Consider the following 17,605-nt stretch of genomic DNA (forward strand, 5'->3'; position numbering starts at 1 on the left):
CTTTCCACGAAAAGTAAAACATGGTGATTATGTTCCTAAAGCAGCTCATAAAAGACTTGACTCAGAAAAAACAACAATAACAACAACCAAAACAGTGTTTGAATTCTGGTTGTGATACTTACTAGTAGTCTGCTTCAGACACATCATTCTTTCCTCACCTGTAAGATCATGATCATAATATATTGGGAGCATTAAAGATAACTTACGAGAGGGGCCTAGTAGAGTGCCTGGCATATATAGTAGGAGATAGTTATGGTCCATAATATAATCTTCTAGACCAGTAGTTGACCAGCATTTCTGTCAACAAATAACAAATATTGTTGGCTTTGTGGGGCATCCAGTTTCTGTTGCATTTGCTTGACTCCTGTAGTGTGAAAACAGCCATAGACCACATGTAAGTGAATGAACATGGCTGTATTCCAGTGAAACCTGATTTACAAAAACAGTGAGCAGGCTGGATTTGGCCAGCTGGTCATAATTTTATGAACCCTGCCCTGGAATATATGTATATGTCACTGTGTTGATAAAAATATAGTAATTGGAATATGTTATAACTGAACCCAGTCATCAAATGTAGCACTAATTCATTCATTCATTCATTCATTTTAGAGAGAGAACACATGTGAGTCGGGGGAGGGTTAGAGGGAGAGAGACTCTCAAGCAGACTCCCTGCTGACTGTGGAATCCCACACAGGGCTCGATCTCACAACCCTGAAATCATGACCTGAGTTGAAATCACCAGGTGGACGCTTAACTGACTGAACCATCCAGGCGTCCCAATGTAGCACTAGTTCTGTGATAAAAAGCACTCAGTGGTGTCTCACTCTGCCAGAAACTTGCTTTTAGCCTGTTGGAGAGATAGGGACTCTCCTAACCACCCAGTCTTTTCTTGTTAGAAGTAGTCCATGGTAGGGGCACCTGGGTGGCTCAGTCTGTTAAGTGTCTGCCTTCAGCTCAGGTCATGATCCCGGGGTCCTGGGATTGAGCCCTGCTCCCTGCTCCGTCAGGAGTCTGCTTGTCCCTCTCCCTCTGCCCTGCTCATGCTCCCTGTCTCTCTCTCTCTCTCTCTCTGAAATTAAAAAAAAAAAGTCCATGGCCCAGGGCTATCCTTCTGTCAGAGCAAAGCTGCTCAGGGATAGAGCGGAATCTCTGGGATGAGAGAAGGAGGATTTATTTGTGAGGAAAGTAGCCATGGTGTTCAAAGCATTCTCAAGAATGCCACTTCTTGGGAACACTGTGAACCCTGGGCTGCCAGGGTGTCACTTTATTTTCCTTCAAACATGCCCACCTACTGGTCCACCTCCTTCCCTGCTCTGGTCCTGGTTAGTTTTGAAACGGTAATTCTGCATCAGAATCCCTTGTGGCCAATTGCTGTGCCCTAACTACACTGTCAGGGTGCCCAGCCCTCCCTGCTCCGGTCTGATTCAGATACAACTGTGGTGGTGCTCTGGAGTCTAGACTGGTAACACGTATACATTGCTGAAAATAAATTGAGGTCTAGCAAACATTTTAAGAGTTTCTTTGAACAAGATTCGATAGGGCAGCACCAAGCCGGAAGTAGGCGCGCTCCGCCAACAAGAGTGAGGGGAAGACTTCCATGGAGAAAGTACAGTGGCAAAGCAAGACAATTATTGGACTGAGGATGGCTTAAAGCCTAGTTGGCTGCTAGTGATTGGTTGTTCTCAGCGTTTTGATTCTGTAACCATGAGGCATTTACAGGCTGAGATTTTGGGTTGCTTAGTAGCCCATTGCAGCGTTAGAGCTCCACAGTCTGATAGCCCCCCGGTAATGAATAAAGTGAGCAGACCTACCTCAAACTGTTGTTCGCCCTGGAGAGCTAGGGACTGGCATAAAGGCTGGGCTCTTTCTCTGACGGAGAGAGAAAGGGATTTTCCTTTCCTTCTCCTTCTCTCTCTCCTGGCCAGGTCATTTGACACCACAGAACTATCACTCATTGCCTTAATTTGTAAATTTGGCACCCAGGGAAGGGCATGGCAAACTGAGGGCCATAAGGAGCTTCGAGGGGAGGGAAGGGAAGTGGAGGCATGGGTGGGGTGGGGGGGAAGTGTGCAGCCTTCCCTTCATTTGCCCTGGGGGCTTGGCCCCGCCCACAGACACCTGCCATCTCTTAGATGCCACCTATTCTTTGTAGCTGGAGAAGCGGCGGGTGTCCTATACCAATCACGAGAGAAAGCGTAAGCATTTTCACAATTAAACATAGATCCCGTGCACACTTCCCTCTGTCCTCTCCCCACAGAAAGATAATCAAAAGATTAGTCAAAACTAATCTGACACTCATGTTCTGAGAAATACTTCTCTAGGGTAAAAAATTGTCTGGAATCAGAGGTGGAACGGCATAAAGATGGTGTTTATGGCATAAAAAAATGGCATAATTGGAATTAAAAAATTAAAGGGACTAGGACTTTGGCGTGTGTGTGTTTAGAGGGAGCTCATTTTATTTTCTGATCGTAAGGTTCTATGTAAATCTTAGGATTTTTCATTAATGGGAACTAAATTTTTAGAGAGGTAGGGTAACCCGGTAGTTAAGATTCTGCCACTTTGTAGCTGAATGGCATCCGGAAAGCTAATTTTTCCTATCTATGCTTTAAGATAAAGGGGGTAAGAAGTTATACCTGCTAGAACAAAATTGACACATAGTACTGTTCAAGGCACACTGGCTATTATGGACTGGGGCATACTGCCTTGATTTGATACTGCAGAAAATGTAGCAAATCCTGCACCAATTCTACATTTTCGTTTAAAAAAAGGTAACAAGAGCTAAGGTTTTATCATTTGGTGGAAGCTTCTTATAGAACTACTGAATACATGGCGCAGGCATTTCAACAAAATGGCCAAAATCACGGGCTCTGTAGCTGGACGGTGGTGGCTCAAACCACATCTTTGGCACTTACCAGTGTATCGCAATGGACATATTGTTAAGATGCTGGTGTCTGTTTACTCAGGAACAAAACTGGGGTAATGCATGCTTGACTTAGTTCACAGTGGGCTTGAGAACTAATACAATGGCAAACCCTTAGCTCCTGCCTCATAGTAAGAGCTCAGAAAGTATTTTAGTATTTTAATGCGAAGGGTGGGGGGAGGTGACTGACAGAGGAAGGGGTGGGGCACTGAGAAAACCCCATGACCCAGCAAGGAGAGGGAGAGGACTCTTCATAACCAATTTGGTGCCTCTTGTAGGTAAAAAAAAAAAAAAAAGTGGGTCTGAAGCCTGTCTGGATTATAGCCTTAAAGAATTAGAAAAGCAATCCTCACAGGATTTAAATATGAATTAAAACTATGTATGATGCTGTTTTTCTTCAAGCATCCAATTGCTAAATAACTGTCTAAAATAGAGTGAGCACACAGACTGAAAATTAGGTCTTGCTCAAATGTGCCTCATTTTACTGACTTCTGTTGCTTTGAATGTACATGGAGACCCAACAGAGACCTGGTGTAAGCTGTCTCTGGAATGTGCCTATTACTCTGCGGCCTAGGAGTGTAAAGGAGTGCTGAGAAGCATTTTTCCTGTCAAACATGGGGACAAGCACTTAGGTTTTCATTTTCATTTGGTTATATTGGTCTAGCAGGAGTGGTTTTTACTTTTTTACAATGAACACTGCCAAGGGCTTCAAATGGAAATGCCAGAAGGAGTAGCACTCTGAGACTCTAAATTTTATTTAGTGTGTACCTCGAAACCTGTTCTAGCTTCGTATTTACTGCCATGTTGATATTGTGAAAGAGCTTATTCTCATTTTACACATGGACAAACAGATCCAGCCCAGTGGCTGTCAGCACAGGGCCTGGTGCTAAAATCCTCGTGCTGGCTTGCAGGCTTTTCATACACATATATTTCTTTTCCATCTAAATCTCCCACCTCTGAGGCCAGAAGAGCATGCGGTTCTGCAGTTCATATATTCTGTTGGAATGACACTCCTAATGAATTTTCATTAAGAAAAAGACAAACCTACAGGCAAAGGAGAGAAAATCAAAAGATACTCTGAAGGTCTTTGAGGTTATGAACGTGTCAAAGGATGGGTATCATAAACGAGCAGGAAAACCTAGATAATATATGTTTGTAACACATGAGAGGAACAACTCTTTGAAATGCAATGTGAAGTCCTGGGGTAGGGGCCAAGGAAAGCACAGGATGAATTAGAAGGCCTGGCTGCTCTTCTTGGCTGTAATGATGAGGAGAAGTCTCAAAACTCTGCGCTTTCGTTTCAGAAAGTGATTCTAAAGTCTTCTGTCTTCCCTATGATATGGATCAAATAAATCAATGTATATGAGGGTGCTTTCTAAAAGATCTCAAAATTGTCCATTAAAGTTGTATTTTTAAAGATAAACTATGTGCTAGTACTTGGGTAATAAATTAAGAATACTTGCATAGTTTATTATAGTCTGCTTAATGTTCAGTGAGGTACTGAAGGGGACTTTGATGAGGGAGAGAAAAGATTTTGGGGTTAGCTCGCCCAGCTGAGCTGGGCTCTCCTTTCTGAGCATCCGTAACTGTCCATATATTTGGGACTCCTTTCAAATGTCAGCTGAGCTGGCCTTTTCTGTCACAAACACCAGCAGCAGTTTGGATTAATGAGGAGACTGTGCTGCTGGCCTAAAGCACTGGCCGATGAGCAAGGCGCCTGGTATATTTGTGGGCAGATCCACAATTCACAAAGGTCCTTCCCATTTCCAGCTGTTTGTCCTTCTGCTCCAGGCGTCAGCCTCACCCAGTCTAGACACAGCGTTGCTGTGGCTAAGCCTTCTGCAGTCACTCACCCAGGCCCCAAGAGCAGGTGAGAGTAGGCTGCTCAGAGTCGGAGCGCTGACAGCTCAGCAAAAGCAAACCCATCCCTGTCTGTGCATAAGTGTAGAACAAGAGCAGAGATTTCCAGACCATAAGTGGCTTTGAAAAGGACAGACTGATTAAGTCCTGGGGGGTGGGGCAGGGGAGTTCTGAGAGAGAGAAATCCTAACCCAAACATGACCTCAAAGGCACCAATCAGGCTAGGAGTTCCTATTTAATTGAACGATCTTCTACATAAAACTGATCTTTGGAATTGGCAATAGCTGCAGCCGAGCTGCATAATAATGAGAATGAGAACGGAGTTAGGAGTGGGACAGGCACGGCGTCCCATTCCTGCAGGTCTGAAGTCCAGCACTATTCTGCTCTCTGCATGAGAAGTGTAGAACCCACATGATACATGAAATGTCACGTTGTCACCCCTTCCTCGAAGGAAACACAACTCATGAGTAATTTTCATTTCACCAGTAAAAAAAACAAAACATCAATACCAAATAAATCCTTCTCCAATGCCAAGCTCCCTAGAGCAACTCTGAGGTTCTTTTATCCAATCTCCAGAGATACTACATGGTTCTCCTTGGTCTGGTGTGGTGTAGACATCCCTCCTGTTTCTAAGTGGGGTGACAATGTGGGCAGTAATAGACATTTCTGTACTTGGGAACTATTGAAGAAAGATTCTTTACAATGAAAGGTTTGTCATAGGTGCCAGTTATAATATCAGGTTGTCAAGTGAGGTAAAAAATTATTTCCCTGGTCTCACAGTTTATTGTTGCAAGCAAAGCATTTTTTTGTAGAAAAAAAATTATATATTGGGACATAGTTTATTTCAAATGTATTTTTAACTTTTATGAACTCTTCTTTCCTGTCTGCCTGCCTGCCTGCCACTCATTGATACTGGCTGGGTATCTAGGTATGTCATGCTGTTTCTTTACAGCTTATTATTTTTTATGGGATATGCTCATTGTTTAACTTACTATCTGCCCTAGGAGGTGTCGCCATTGAAATGTAAGCATCAGTCTGTGATCATTTTCTTCTCCAATATCCTTATCTCCAATTTATAACTCCACTTGGATAGGACTTTATGCTGTCAAGATTTGAGAATGGAGAATTAGTCTAAAGATTTCTAAATTCCCTGATTTCAGGGTGGGTCCTTTAAAACTTTTCTTTTGACAGAGGCAATGAGACCCCATCATTCATTTCTCCTAATGCCTTACCCTTTCCCCAACAGCTTTGCCTGTTTCCCTCTCAGAAAAAATCAAGCAAGAAAAATGGAGCTCATGAGTTTTGGCCACTGTGTTGTTAGTTTGGGGTGGGGAGGAGGTAAAGGAAAGAAGAAAGAAGATAGGAAGATAGGGTGTTGGTTGATATCTTAATTTACTTTTATAGAAAATTTGCCCAAGTTATCACCATTTCCCTGCCATTACTCTTTAGCCTTTCTCTGTCCACTGGAGGATGCACCAGATGGCAAGTTCCACCACTGTTTCTACTTTGGGAGACTCGTGAGTGCAGGGAGGGACTTGTATTCTTGAAAGGTTGTGTACATACTTTGTCTGGGTGGTCCACCCACCCCTCCTCCTCCTTTTTTCCAAATTAGGGAGTTCATAGTGGAGTTTTTTCAAAATTCCTTTCCATTTATCTCTTTCCTTGGATCTGTCTCCTGAGGAAGAAGCCATATTGATTTGTGACATTTACTGCATTTTCCTGGTTCCCACTTCTGGTGGGATAGGAAAAAGCCATTCCTTCCTTGTTAGCATGCTTCTCATGTAATACTTTTATTTTTTTAACTAGTGGAGATTTGCTTAATTCTCTTGGGAAGGAGGAGGTCCTATGATACAGCATTATTCCATCTCCTTCCCCAGAATTTCATCCAAACAGTCAAAAGCAGAGCCAGCACAGCACTTACCACTCCACTAATACGCCAGTGCCTCTTCATCCTCTGTAGGACACAGCCCAGCACCTTGGCATGGCAGGCTAGGCTCCTTTATTCATCCCCAGGAATCTCTCTCCATTCTTGAACCCTACCGTCAAGCAACACCAAGCTGCTTGAGTTACTGTGCACACCATGTTACTCCATATCTCCTCTCCTCTCCTGGTGTTGTCCCCTGTAGTTGAAATGCCCTTCTCTGAGACCTCCTTCTTCTTCTTTCCTCCCCAAACACACCCAACAATTTTGCCAGGTATTGTCCACAGCTCCAGTCTTGGTGACCAGCTAGCCCCAGTCCACCCCTCTACTGCCAACACGGGGTCTGTGCTCTCCTCCGACCTGTCTGGCATGTTTCTATCATTACATGCGATGCTGTTAATCTTTATCCCTTTGTATTGTAATTATCTGTACCTCTGTCCCTCTCCTCCACTAGATGGGACTCCTTGAAGCAGAAATAGTCTTTCTGGATGACAGCACAATGCCTAGCACATAGTAGGTCAAAGAATACATATTCATTAAAATGAATGACATTAAAACAAGCCAAGAGGCTTGCTATCCAAGGAGAATAGTTCTTGGCAGACTTCAGAATCCTTCCATCAGCAAAGGAACTAAGAAGAATCCATTGTTAGAATCTCTGGCCACTTGTTCTGTGACAGTAATGGAGCACCTTCAGTTAAGTAGAAGACCTTTATCATGGGCAAACTGATATAACTTATTCTCCAATAAACAAAAATAGGAGAACTCAGAACTTTCAAGGGGAAAAAAACCCAGCGCCAATCCCACACTGTTGGTAAGAGCATTTGCTTTCTGTGGTCTATGGTTTTATTGTATTTTTTTTCTCTCCTAGCATTAAAAATGGCCTTGAATTATCTTGATCTTTTTTCATTCAGTGGATAGCCTTAAAGGAAAAAAAAAACAGTAAATAAGGGAAAAAATATTGACACATAGATAAAAATAGTTGTCCTCGCAAATTTAATTTTTAAACTCAGCTGATTATCTTAAATTCAATATATTTTCAAACCCTTTTTTAAAAAGTGTCACCTAATAACATTTAATGTCAAATATATCATTTGTTTGAATAAATAAAACACCACTAGTGATTGGCACTGAAAGTTTTATAAATGCAGTTGGTTTATTTAAATAATTTAGTTAAGCTTTGGATTCTCATGTACCCCTTCTGGCCTAATGAGTTGGAGACCTCTCAAACATATATCAGGGAATTTCTTGGGCAGAACCACCTTTTAAGAAATTAAAGTGGAGGAAAGGTTTCAGAGGTATTTTTGTTTCATTTCCCTTGGAAGTGTTAGATGTACTTTTACCATATTTATTTATTACATTTAATTTGAATGTGAGACAGACATTTGAGGAAAATTCCATTAAAATTTCTAAGATGATATCCTTTATACAGGGGAAAAAGTGTGGTATGGCAGCTGACAATTATTTGAAAAAGGTCTGTGCTGCTGACTTAGGATCTTTACTACAGGTGATTGGAAAATGCACCTGTAGTATCTGGGCACAGAGAGGTATTTTTAAAAAGAAATTAAGGTACTGTAGTCAGAATAATGCCCTCCAAAGATGTTTACATTCTCATCAGGTTCTGTCAATATTTTGTTAAATGTCAAATTAAGGAATTGTTTGGAGAAGATATTAGGGTTTCTAATTAGCTGACCTTAATATAAAGAGATTATCCTGTTTGTTCCGTGTGGTCCTAGGCTACTCACAAAGGTCCTTAAATGTGGAAGGGGGGAGCAGAAGAAGTCAGTTAGATTTAAAGATAGAAAAAGGGGACACCAATTGGGGAGTGCCTTAGAAGCATAGCAGGTAAGGCAACATCCTCCCCAAGAAGCTCCAGAGAGGAACACTTTTACCAAAACCTAGATTTTAGTCCAGTGAGACTTCCAACCTATGAGACTAATACATTTCTGTGTCCATGGTCACTTGTTACAGCAGCAACAGAACACTAACACAGGTACATTCGATGTGATGCTACACAGTCATTAAAAATAATACCTAACACATAATGTGGAAAATGTTCATGGTAAATTGTTAGGTTAGAAAAGCAGCTCAGGAAACACTGTAGGACAGTGAAATCAAATATATACCTGTTTAGGGAAAATTTGAAAGATAGGCTGTAAAATGATATTCATGGTTCTCTGTGGATGTTGGGATTATTATTTTTCCGTCTTCTTTCTGTACTTCCCAAATTTCTTATTTAATCAGAAAATAAAATTAAGTGTTGAACATGATTGACCTTAACAGTGGAGATAGGTTACTCATAGTATTTTATCTCCTTCAAAATCTTGGAGAGGAGATGAGCTCCAATGAATATAGTAAGCTCCTGTAGGTTAGCTTGTGCTCAATCCTTACTTTGCCAAATTTCTGCATCTCAAACACACTGAAAATATGTTAACGTCTACCTGCTTTATTTTTGATTTTTTTATGAACTAAAGTTTGAAACCTGAGCCATAGGAAATTAGAAAATATTTTTGGCATACAAAGATTAATCTCTGAATATTTGTATTAATGGTGTAAAGATTACAATAGCAGGATAGCTAAGTACACAGGTGTAGTATCTAAGAGTAAAATCCGAGGTGAGTGGACTTAAACTTTATGGGCTCAGCTGGATACTGCGTTTCACTTTTCCTTACCAGATACACTCCTGGCACCCATCATTGTTAAAAAGTCTTCCTTTCATGCCTTATGTATTTGATTTTCATTAGTGGTGGGTTTTATTGTTGCTCTTGATAGATGTAGAGAATGTAACTTAAAGGAAATTAAACCTCTATAAGCAGGATAAAATTCTCCATGTTAAGTCAAATGCTTTGATGTCAAGAGCATTTTCAATAACTATTATCTACCATACAAAACTGCTCAACTTTAATATAAAGTCCTGGTTCCGAGTCACTGGGTAGAAGACCATTATTTAGTACCTGGGAGGCAGCAGACTGCAGCGACCAGGAGGGGAGCTCAGGCATCACAGGTGATGGTTGCAGCCTTCACTGTGTCTCTGTTCCTGGCAAGTGACTCCAACTTCTTGAGTTCCTTTGTAAAAGGGACTGTGACGATCCTCATCGCCTACAGTTATCGTGAGAAGGAAAGGAAACAAAATGGCTCTCCCTGTATCAGTAACTGGTGGCTATCATTATAGCTGAAGGCCCTTTTTACTGAGTATTGTTACTTGAACTACACAATTCAAGAAAATTCAGTAACTGCTTGTGTTTGGTCATTTCAAGGCATGTTTTCTTATTAGGTGTGACAAAGTAACATGTATCTAACAAAAAAACTGCTGTTGTATGGGAAGCTAACTGGCAGAAGTAGCAGAAACTTGTTTGATCTGTGTTTGTTTCCTATCACCTCAGTAGAGTGAGAATACAAACCTGCACCTAGTGTCTCCAAAATGCTTTATAAAGGGGATGTGATTTCTTCTCCTGTGACACAGTGTAAAAGAGGACCCTGGTGTTTTTAGGTACAACTCCTAAAGGAAAAAGAGAGACAAGAGTGTATTTGGCTTTGGCCTCTAAGCTCTCCCAGGGAAATGATGGGAATGTAATGAAAACAGGAGCACCTTGCCGGAACTTCCCTTCTCTGTTTGCTTCATTATCACTCTTAAGGATTTTTTTTTTAAGTGTATGGCAAAGTCAAACCTGTTACTTTGTGAAATAGCAACCATGTCCAAGTCCTCAAGGACAACTGCAATAAAACCCAAAGCACGAAAGAGGCACTTCAAACAGGGAAATGCTTTTCCTAAGATGTTAAATCAGGAGTGACTAAAAAAGCCAGATTACTTACGTAAAAATGAGGAATAAAAAAAAATTCTTAAATTTAAATAATCAAATGAAATATCCTTGGTTTACTAATTTCCCTTACCCTGTCTTGGAATAAATTCTTTATTCAACAATGTTGAGGCTCTAGGGGATCTTGGGATAATCTTCAGACAGAAGGTTAAACTGTCCTTTTTGTGCTAAATGTTGGGTACACAACCGCACTGCATATTTTCAAAGCAAACTGCTAAAAATTCAGTATGCTTCAGAAAGTTTGTAAGTTTTCACAATCAGTGTTTTAACACAGAAATCTGTTTATTAAACCAAACAAAACAGAGAAAATTATACCAGCCCTCGATTTTTTTTTGAATTTTCATTTAAATAAGCAAACTCTAAATCCACACCTTAAAAGATGTTTGCATCTATGTATTTCCAAAATACTCATATTTCAATAAGATTTTCACATTATATTCACCAACAGTATCACAAAAGTTTTTTTTTTGTTTGTTTTGTTTACGTAACTGTCAGGAACAGTAATTCTAGAAACACTAGAAGAAAAAGCATAGCAATGTCCACAGTTACAAGAAAAAGTGCACATTACTTGGTCACAATCACAGTCATTACTTGAAAAACTATATGTAACAAGTACATAAATATCACTGATGCCTTAAACTCATTATCAAAAACTGAATGACATAAGTTTTACGTGAAATAAGGCAAATTCAGGAATGCACAAAGAATTCATAATCCAACCAAAGCTGAACAGAAAAATAATTATACAAGAAGCATAAACTGATGTACTTCTCCCTAAATATTTAGAAAATAGGCTTGCCTCAGTGCACAAAGAAAACACCATTCATGTGTATCCAACACTATAAAATAAGAAAGAAGGGCAAAGTGTGGGGGGAGAGGAGGGGACAGTTCATTGAAAGTTGCAGCTGCATCCACTGAGTTCTTTACATCATTGTTACCTAGAACTGTAAATTATACAAATCCTATCAGGAGAGGTAATGGTCTTTTTGGAAACTATTTCTGAAATAGTGAAAGAAAAACTACACACGAGTGCAAATTTTCAGATTGTCACTTGCAACCTCTTAACATTCAGCCATCTACATCCAATTGCTGCTGGAGGCATGCCTGAAACACAGCAGCGTCAATCCGGGGTGAGCAGCTGTAAGGAACCAAGGTGTGATTTTTTTTTCAATGATATGTCTTTTTTAATATTAAAAAATTCTGTGATGAAAACCTCTATTGCAAAACCGCAATGTTGAGTGGCATGATGAGCGTGAGTGCAGAAACATAGGCTTCTCTTAGAAGTAGTTCCTGATGTGACGATTTAAAGAACGTAGCAAGGGTTTGTTTTCCAGCATTGTTATTTTTGTAGAAAGAATTTGGAAAGAGGAGAAGGCAAAGGGATGTGGAAAAGTTACTTACAGTAGTTTCTCAAAACAGTTTTCTTTTAGGACCTATGAAAAAGTTACCAAAGTAAAAATGACAATTTTGAATGAAAAACAAGTTTTCTTTTTATAAAAATTACATATATATTTTTTAAAATACAAGATCCTTCTCAATGTTGTTATATCCTGTAGCAACAAGAAATTTGGCTTTTTTTTTTTTTTTTGCCAGATACTGCAGCTTTCTGTCCAATAAGTCAGTAGCAAATTCCACTAATATTTCAGTTGGATCTTGAACTATTTTTTTTATACCACAAGCTTCTTCTGTTTTATCCTTGAATTAGGAATATACAGCCTTTTTTTTTTTTTTTTTGCCCCAGATATTTATATGCTGACAAACTAAAACAAAAAGCAGTTGGCTGGACACATTACAGTATCTCAAGTACTTCAGAGGTCAGAGTTCCTTTGAAGCACCTTAACACATCACTTTATGGATCAAGGACAATGTGGCATAATGGAAGTACTTCTCTTAAGACTGTGCAGTAAGACCAGAAGCATCTCTGCTGGGAAATCAAAATGTCATTAGTGGAAACTGCAAATTTAGACCTCAGTGAAGAGGACCGTCATTTGACTCAGTTCTGTTGTAAAATAAGATTTTCCAGTTCATCTGCAGAACGCAATAAAAATGCAGCTGATTCTCGATATCCTGCAACAAGCTGCCTCACAGCACTGATCTCAGTTGGACTCAGCTGGGGTCTGGAGCTTGAACTGCTGGAGGAGCCTGAGCTAGTTGCCAACTGCCTCTTCATGCTGAGATCCGTGGGTCCTAGAAAAAATAATCACAAAATTAACACGAACAATCTTTGTTCCAGTACTTTGAACACGAGCATTAAATTGTGGACTTAATTCACTTACTCTTTTGTGAGAAGCTGCTGATACTTTTAATCAAATACATCAGCTCTCCGAAATACCAAAGAGCAACATGATGTGAGATGAGTGGCTGGGTATTCTGAGAGTTCTTGTCCAGGCAATCACCTCTGACTGTGAAAAGTCCGTGAAGAAGACCTTCTAACATGTGCTTTTTGGAAAATTCAATTTTAAGTCTACTTTACCCTGTGTTGTAGAAGTTTCTCCACAGCAGTGTAAAATATTGGGACTTGTAAATGCTTTGTGTTTGCACCGTTGGTTAACAAATAATTTTAGATTCCACCTACTCAGACTTGGAAACATCCTAGATTGTGATGCTAATGACTCCAGATTACAAACTCCTCCATTTAGAACAAAGGAAATTTGGACAGGGGAATTCAATGACATGGTTACAATTCCACAACTTTTAAGTGGCACAGTAAGGATGTGAATTGCATATTTTTTCATTCAGGCGAATGCTTTTTTTCCATCAGGTTGATTAGTATTTAAAAATATGTATTAGTAAAAATTAGTATTTAAAAATATTGGACAGCAGTTGGTTTTAGAGGGGCGCAGTAAGTACGTGATCAGTACAATCTGCAAAGAAACCAGACCTGGAATAGTGCTTTAGGTATTGCTAAAGCTGCTTCTATATTTATTTGCATAAAACATTTAGTTGTCAAAAGGTTTATTACATATAATTAAACCAAATCAGACAGGTCTGTTTTTTGACATTTTGTAAATTTTTAGTTTTTTTTGTAAATTTCTACTTTAAAACAATTTAGTTAACACAAATGTCTGAATTAAAGATTTTTAAGATGCTTCGCATCAATTCTTGATTAAGGGTTTTTAATGTGTTATAAAGGTTTTTAAGTGTTCATTGCTATAACAATTAATGAAAAGTAAGAACTATAATTATTAAATTTGCAATGAGTAATACATTTAAAATCCCTGAATAAATATAACTGTGGACATAACTAAAGGCAGGCTCAAAAATTGTAGTGATGCTCTAACTTGAAATGATTTAAACAGATTTTTCTTAAAGATAACTTTTCAGATAATGGTATTCATTTCCTGAACTGAAACAAGGGATGTTATTGTATCCTGTTCGTTCTTCTTGAGGCCTGACGAGACCAGTCAGGACCCAACCCCCTTCACTCTGTACCCTGAAGGGAGAAGAGGACTCCTGTCAGCTAGGTGGCACATGTCCCATGAGATGGGAACAGCTTCACTTGTAATTTAATTAGGACAGAGACAAGACTAGCACACAAGAACTCTGACATTTGAGAGGGACTTATTTCCACTTCTGCCACAGCGTTTCAAAGCCTTGATTTCCTAGCAGGAGTTAGCTTCCATTTGTTCTGCTGTTTACAAAATCCTGCTGCTGACATAGCAAGCTGAAAGGGAGAGATGTGGGGATGTCTCACTTGCAAACAGGAATTAATGAACAAGTGTGCAAGCAAATCAATAGCAACTAGGTTATTTGGAAAGTTCTGAATGGATTAAGAAAATATCATGACATAATGGATTCTGGTTTATGGACGAACCAACTTTAAATTTGGATTTTTTTCCCTTTATATTCAAGAATCCCCGTACCAGTACAAAGCTTTATAAAAGGAAGTAGAAAGGATTTTCCTCAGTTATGTAGATATGGCACGTCTAGTTGATGATCATTATTTTGTTAGAAGTTGTAACATTTTATGATGTTTTTGCTGATAAGCCAAGTGGTTGGTTTACATCTTTAAGTGGAATTGAGAAAGGGTTAGCCTAGGGCTCAGGTTCTTTTTGGGATGAAAAAGATGGTGATTTCATTCTAACACTGCAGTTTACAGATTATTCTTTACCTCTGGCTCAGGGGTAAAATCTTCCCAATTAAGACATGGCTTTCACTTTCTTTCCGATTATTAACATAGGCAAATTCTAGATAGCTCAAGTAACACAGAAGCCATTCACACCTTTGTTATTTTTCTGGAAGAAAGTTGACTTCATTATCTTGGTGTCTTTTGGATCTACACGATAAGGATTAAGTATAATCAAAACTATAAGGAATTCTTTTTGCTGAATATTACTCAAATCTTCAAAGCTAAGAGGTTGAGCAGGGAAGCAAAAAAAATTAAAAGTCACAAATGAACAAATTTAGTGACTACTCAAACAGCCCTTTCATTGTTTGTTACTAGTATTCTTACCTGCCTCATTTAGACAATGTCCTACTTCTTTGGGTTAGCATAACCCAAACAATCAATACAAAGTAAAACTGCAAATTTTATGAAGACACTGGATTTAATGAATTCGAGGAAAATATCTTTGGAGATTTAATCAAATTACAAAGCCACTAAAAAGTATGGTTCTGGAAGAGTGGGACCAGTTAACAAAACAAGCAAAAATAATGACACAATAGGTGTTTCAAGAGAAAATGATTTGAATATCAAGAGTTAAAGCAAATCAGAAAACTTGACAAGTTTTAAAACCATAATTATGCAGATCTACTTTATGTTCATTCTGAAAATTTGAGTAAGAGATATTTCATGGTAACAGGCAATGTTAGAAAAATTAAGTTTCACCAAAACCAATCTTTTTGTTTGTTTGTTTAAGGTTTGGAGGCAGATTTAAGTTATATGTAAATTCTAATTAAAGGAAAATGTATATCCATAATTCACTTTATTTTTTGATATATTTTTAAATTAAAATATAGTTCACATACAATGTTATATTAGTTTCAGGTGTACAACACAGTGATTCAATACAACTCTGTTATGCTAGGTTCTTTTTTCTTTTTGTTTCAAGTTTTTATTTAAATTCTAGTTTACATTTGGTGTAATACTAGTTTCAGGAGAATTTAACGATTCATCATGTACATATAACAACCAGTGCTCATCACAAGTGTCCTCATTAATACCCATCACCCATTTTTCCCATCCCTTCCCCTTTTTCCCTTCAGCAACCCCCCATTTGTTCTCTATAGTTAAGAGTCTATTTTATGGTTTGCCTCTTTTTTTTTTCTTTCCCCTATGTTCATCTGTCTTGTTCCTTAAATTCCACATATGAGTGAAATTGTATGGTATTTCTTTCTCTAACTTATTTCACTTAGCATAATACACTCTAGCTCCATCCACGTCATTCAAATGGCAAGATTTCGTTCTTTTTGATAGCCAAGTAATATTGTTGGCTATCAAAAAGAATGTGTGTCATATATATATGTATATATGTGTGTGTGTGTGTGTGTGTATATATATATATACACACACACACACACACACATACATACTATCTCTTCTTTATCCATCAGTCAATGGACATTTGGACTCTTTCCATAATTTGGCTATTGTTGATAATGCTGCTAAATACATTGGGGTGCATGTGCCCCTTTGAATCAGTATTTTTGTATCCTTTGGATAAATACTTAGTAGTGCAATTGTTAGGTCAAGGGTAGTTCTATTTTTAACTTTTTGAGGAATCTCCATACTGTTTTCCAGCTGCACCAGTTTGTATTCCCACCCACCAGTGTAAAAGGGTTCCCCTTTCTCTGCATCCTCACCAACATCTGTTGTTTTCTGTGGTGTTAATTTTAGTCATTCTGATCAGTGTGAGGTAGTAGCTCATCATGGTTTTGATTTGTGTTTCCCTGATGATTTTGTTGACTTATTTTTTTAAAATATCAAACATTTGGAAATAAGAGCAGGCAAGATGCCTGGCCTTGTGAATGGAGCCCCAGTGTCAGGAAGCCTGGGTCTTCTTTCTACTTCTCCTCTGACTCACTGCTTTCTGGAGGATGAATCATATGCCCTTTCTTGGCATTGGGTCTCACTTCCTTCGTCTCCCCTATAAAATGGGTATATTTGCCCTTTCTACCACATAGGAGGGGGCTGAGGCTGGAAGAGGCCTTGGTCATAAAAAAAAATGGTTTTGATTTGTGTTTCCCTGATGATGAGTGAGGTTAAGCATCTTTTCATGCGTCTGTTAGCCATCTCTGTGTCGTCTTGGGGAAAAAGTCTATTCCTGTCTTCTGCCTATTTTTTAACTGGATTTTTTTTTGGGGGGGTGTTGAGTTTATTAAATTCTTTATAGATTTTGGATACTAACCGTTTATCAGATAGGTCGTTTGCAAATATTTTCTCCCATTCTGAAGGTTGCCTTTTCACTAAAATGTAGCTATCATCCGTCACCATACAAATCTATTATAATTCCATTAACTATATTCTGTAAGCTGTACCTTTCATCCCTGTGACTTAGTCATTCCATAACTGGAAGCCTATATCTTCTACTCTCCTTCAACCACTTTGCCATCCCCCATCCCTCTAGCAACCATTAGTTTGTTCTCTGTATTTATGGGTCTGTCTCTGCTTTTATTTGTTTTAAGTTTCACAAATAAGTGAAATCATATGGTATTTGACTTTCTCTAATACCATCCATCCATGGTATTAGAGAAAGTCCATCCATGTGGTCTCAAATGGCAATATCTCATTCTTTTTTTTATGATAGTCCATTACACAAATGCACACAACCCCACAGCCCATGCATTTATTGATGGACACTTGGGTTCTTCCATATCTAGGCTATTGTTAAAAATGCTGCAATAAACATAGAAGTACATAATCTTTTTCAAATGAGTGTTTCTATTTTCTTTGGGTAACTATCTAGTAGTGAACTCCTGGATCATATGGTATTTCTATTTTTAATTTTTTGAGGAAACTGCATACTATTTTCCATAGTGGCTACATCAGATTACATTCCCACTGGCAGTGCATGAGAAGGGTTTCTTTTTCTACACATCTTCACCAACACTTGTTATTTCTTGTCATTTTGAGTCTAGACATTCTGACAG

The 17,605-nt window shown here is 38.7% G+C and overlaps 1 protein-coding gene across 13 annotated transcripts in view; it reads right to left on the reverse strand.

The window, feature by feature from the left end:
* Positions 1–7,514: 7,514 nt before the first annotated feature.
* Positions 7,515–17,605, reverse strand: part of NOL4 (nucleolar protein 4) — a 412,809-nt gene continuing 402,718 nt past the window's right edge. For 11 of the 13 annotated variants that reach the window (XM_027577287.2, XM_027577286.2, XM_027577285.2 and 8 more), the window contains one exon: positions 12,000–12,703. In XM_027577287.2, coding sequence (XP_027433088.1) covers positions 12,510–12,703 — 194 coding nt within the window. In that variant the 3' untranslated portion in view covers positions 12,000–12,509. Of the gene's footprint in view, positions 7,621–9,652; positions 9,798–11,999; positions 12,704–17,605 lie in introns of those variants that run through there. The other 2 variants (XR_003517122.2, XR_003517123.2) reach the window with 2 other exon arrangements.

The sequence above is a fragment of the Zalophus californianus genome, chromosome 14 (assembly GCF_009762305.2).
Source record: "Zalophus californianus isolate mZalCal1 chromosome 14, mZalCal1.pri.v2, whole genome shotgun sequence".
Taxonomy (NCBI): domain Eukaryota; kingdom Metazoa; phylum Chordata; class Mammalia; order Carnivora; family Otariidae; genus Zalophus; species Zalophus californianus.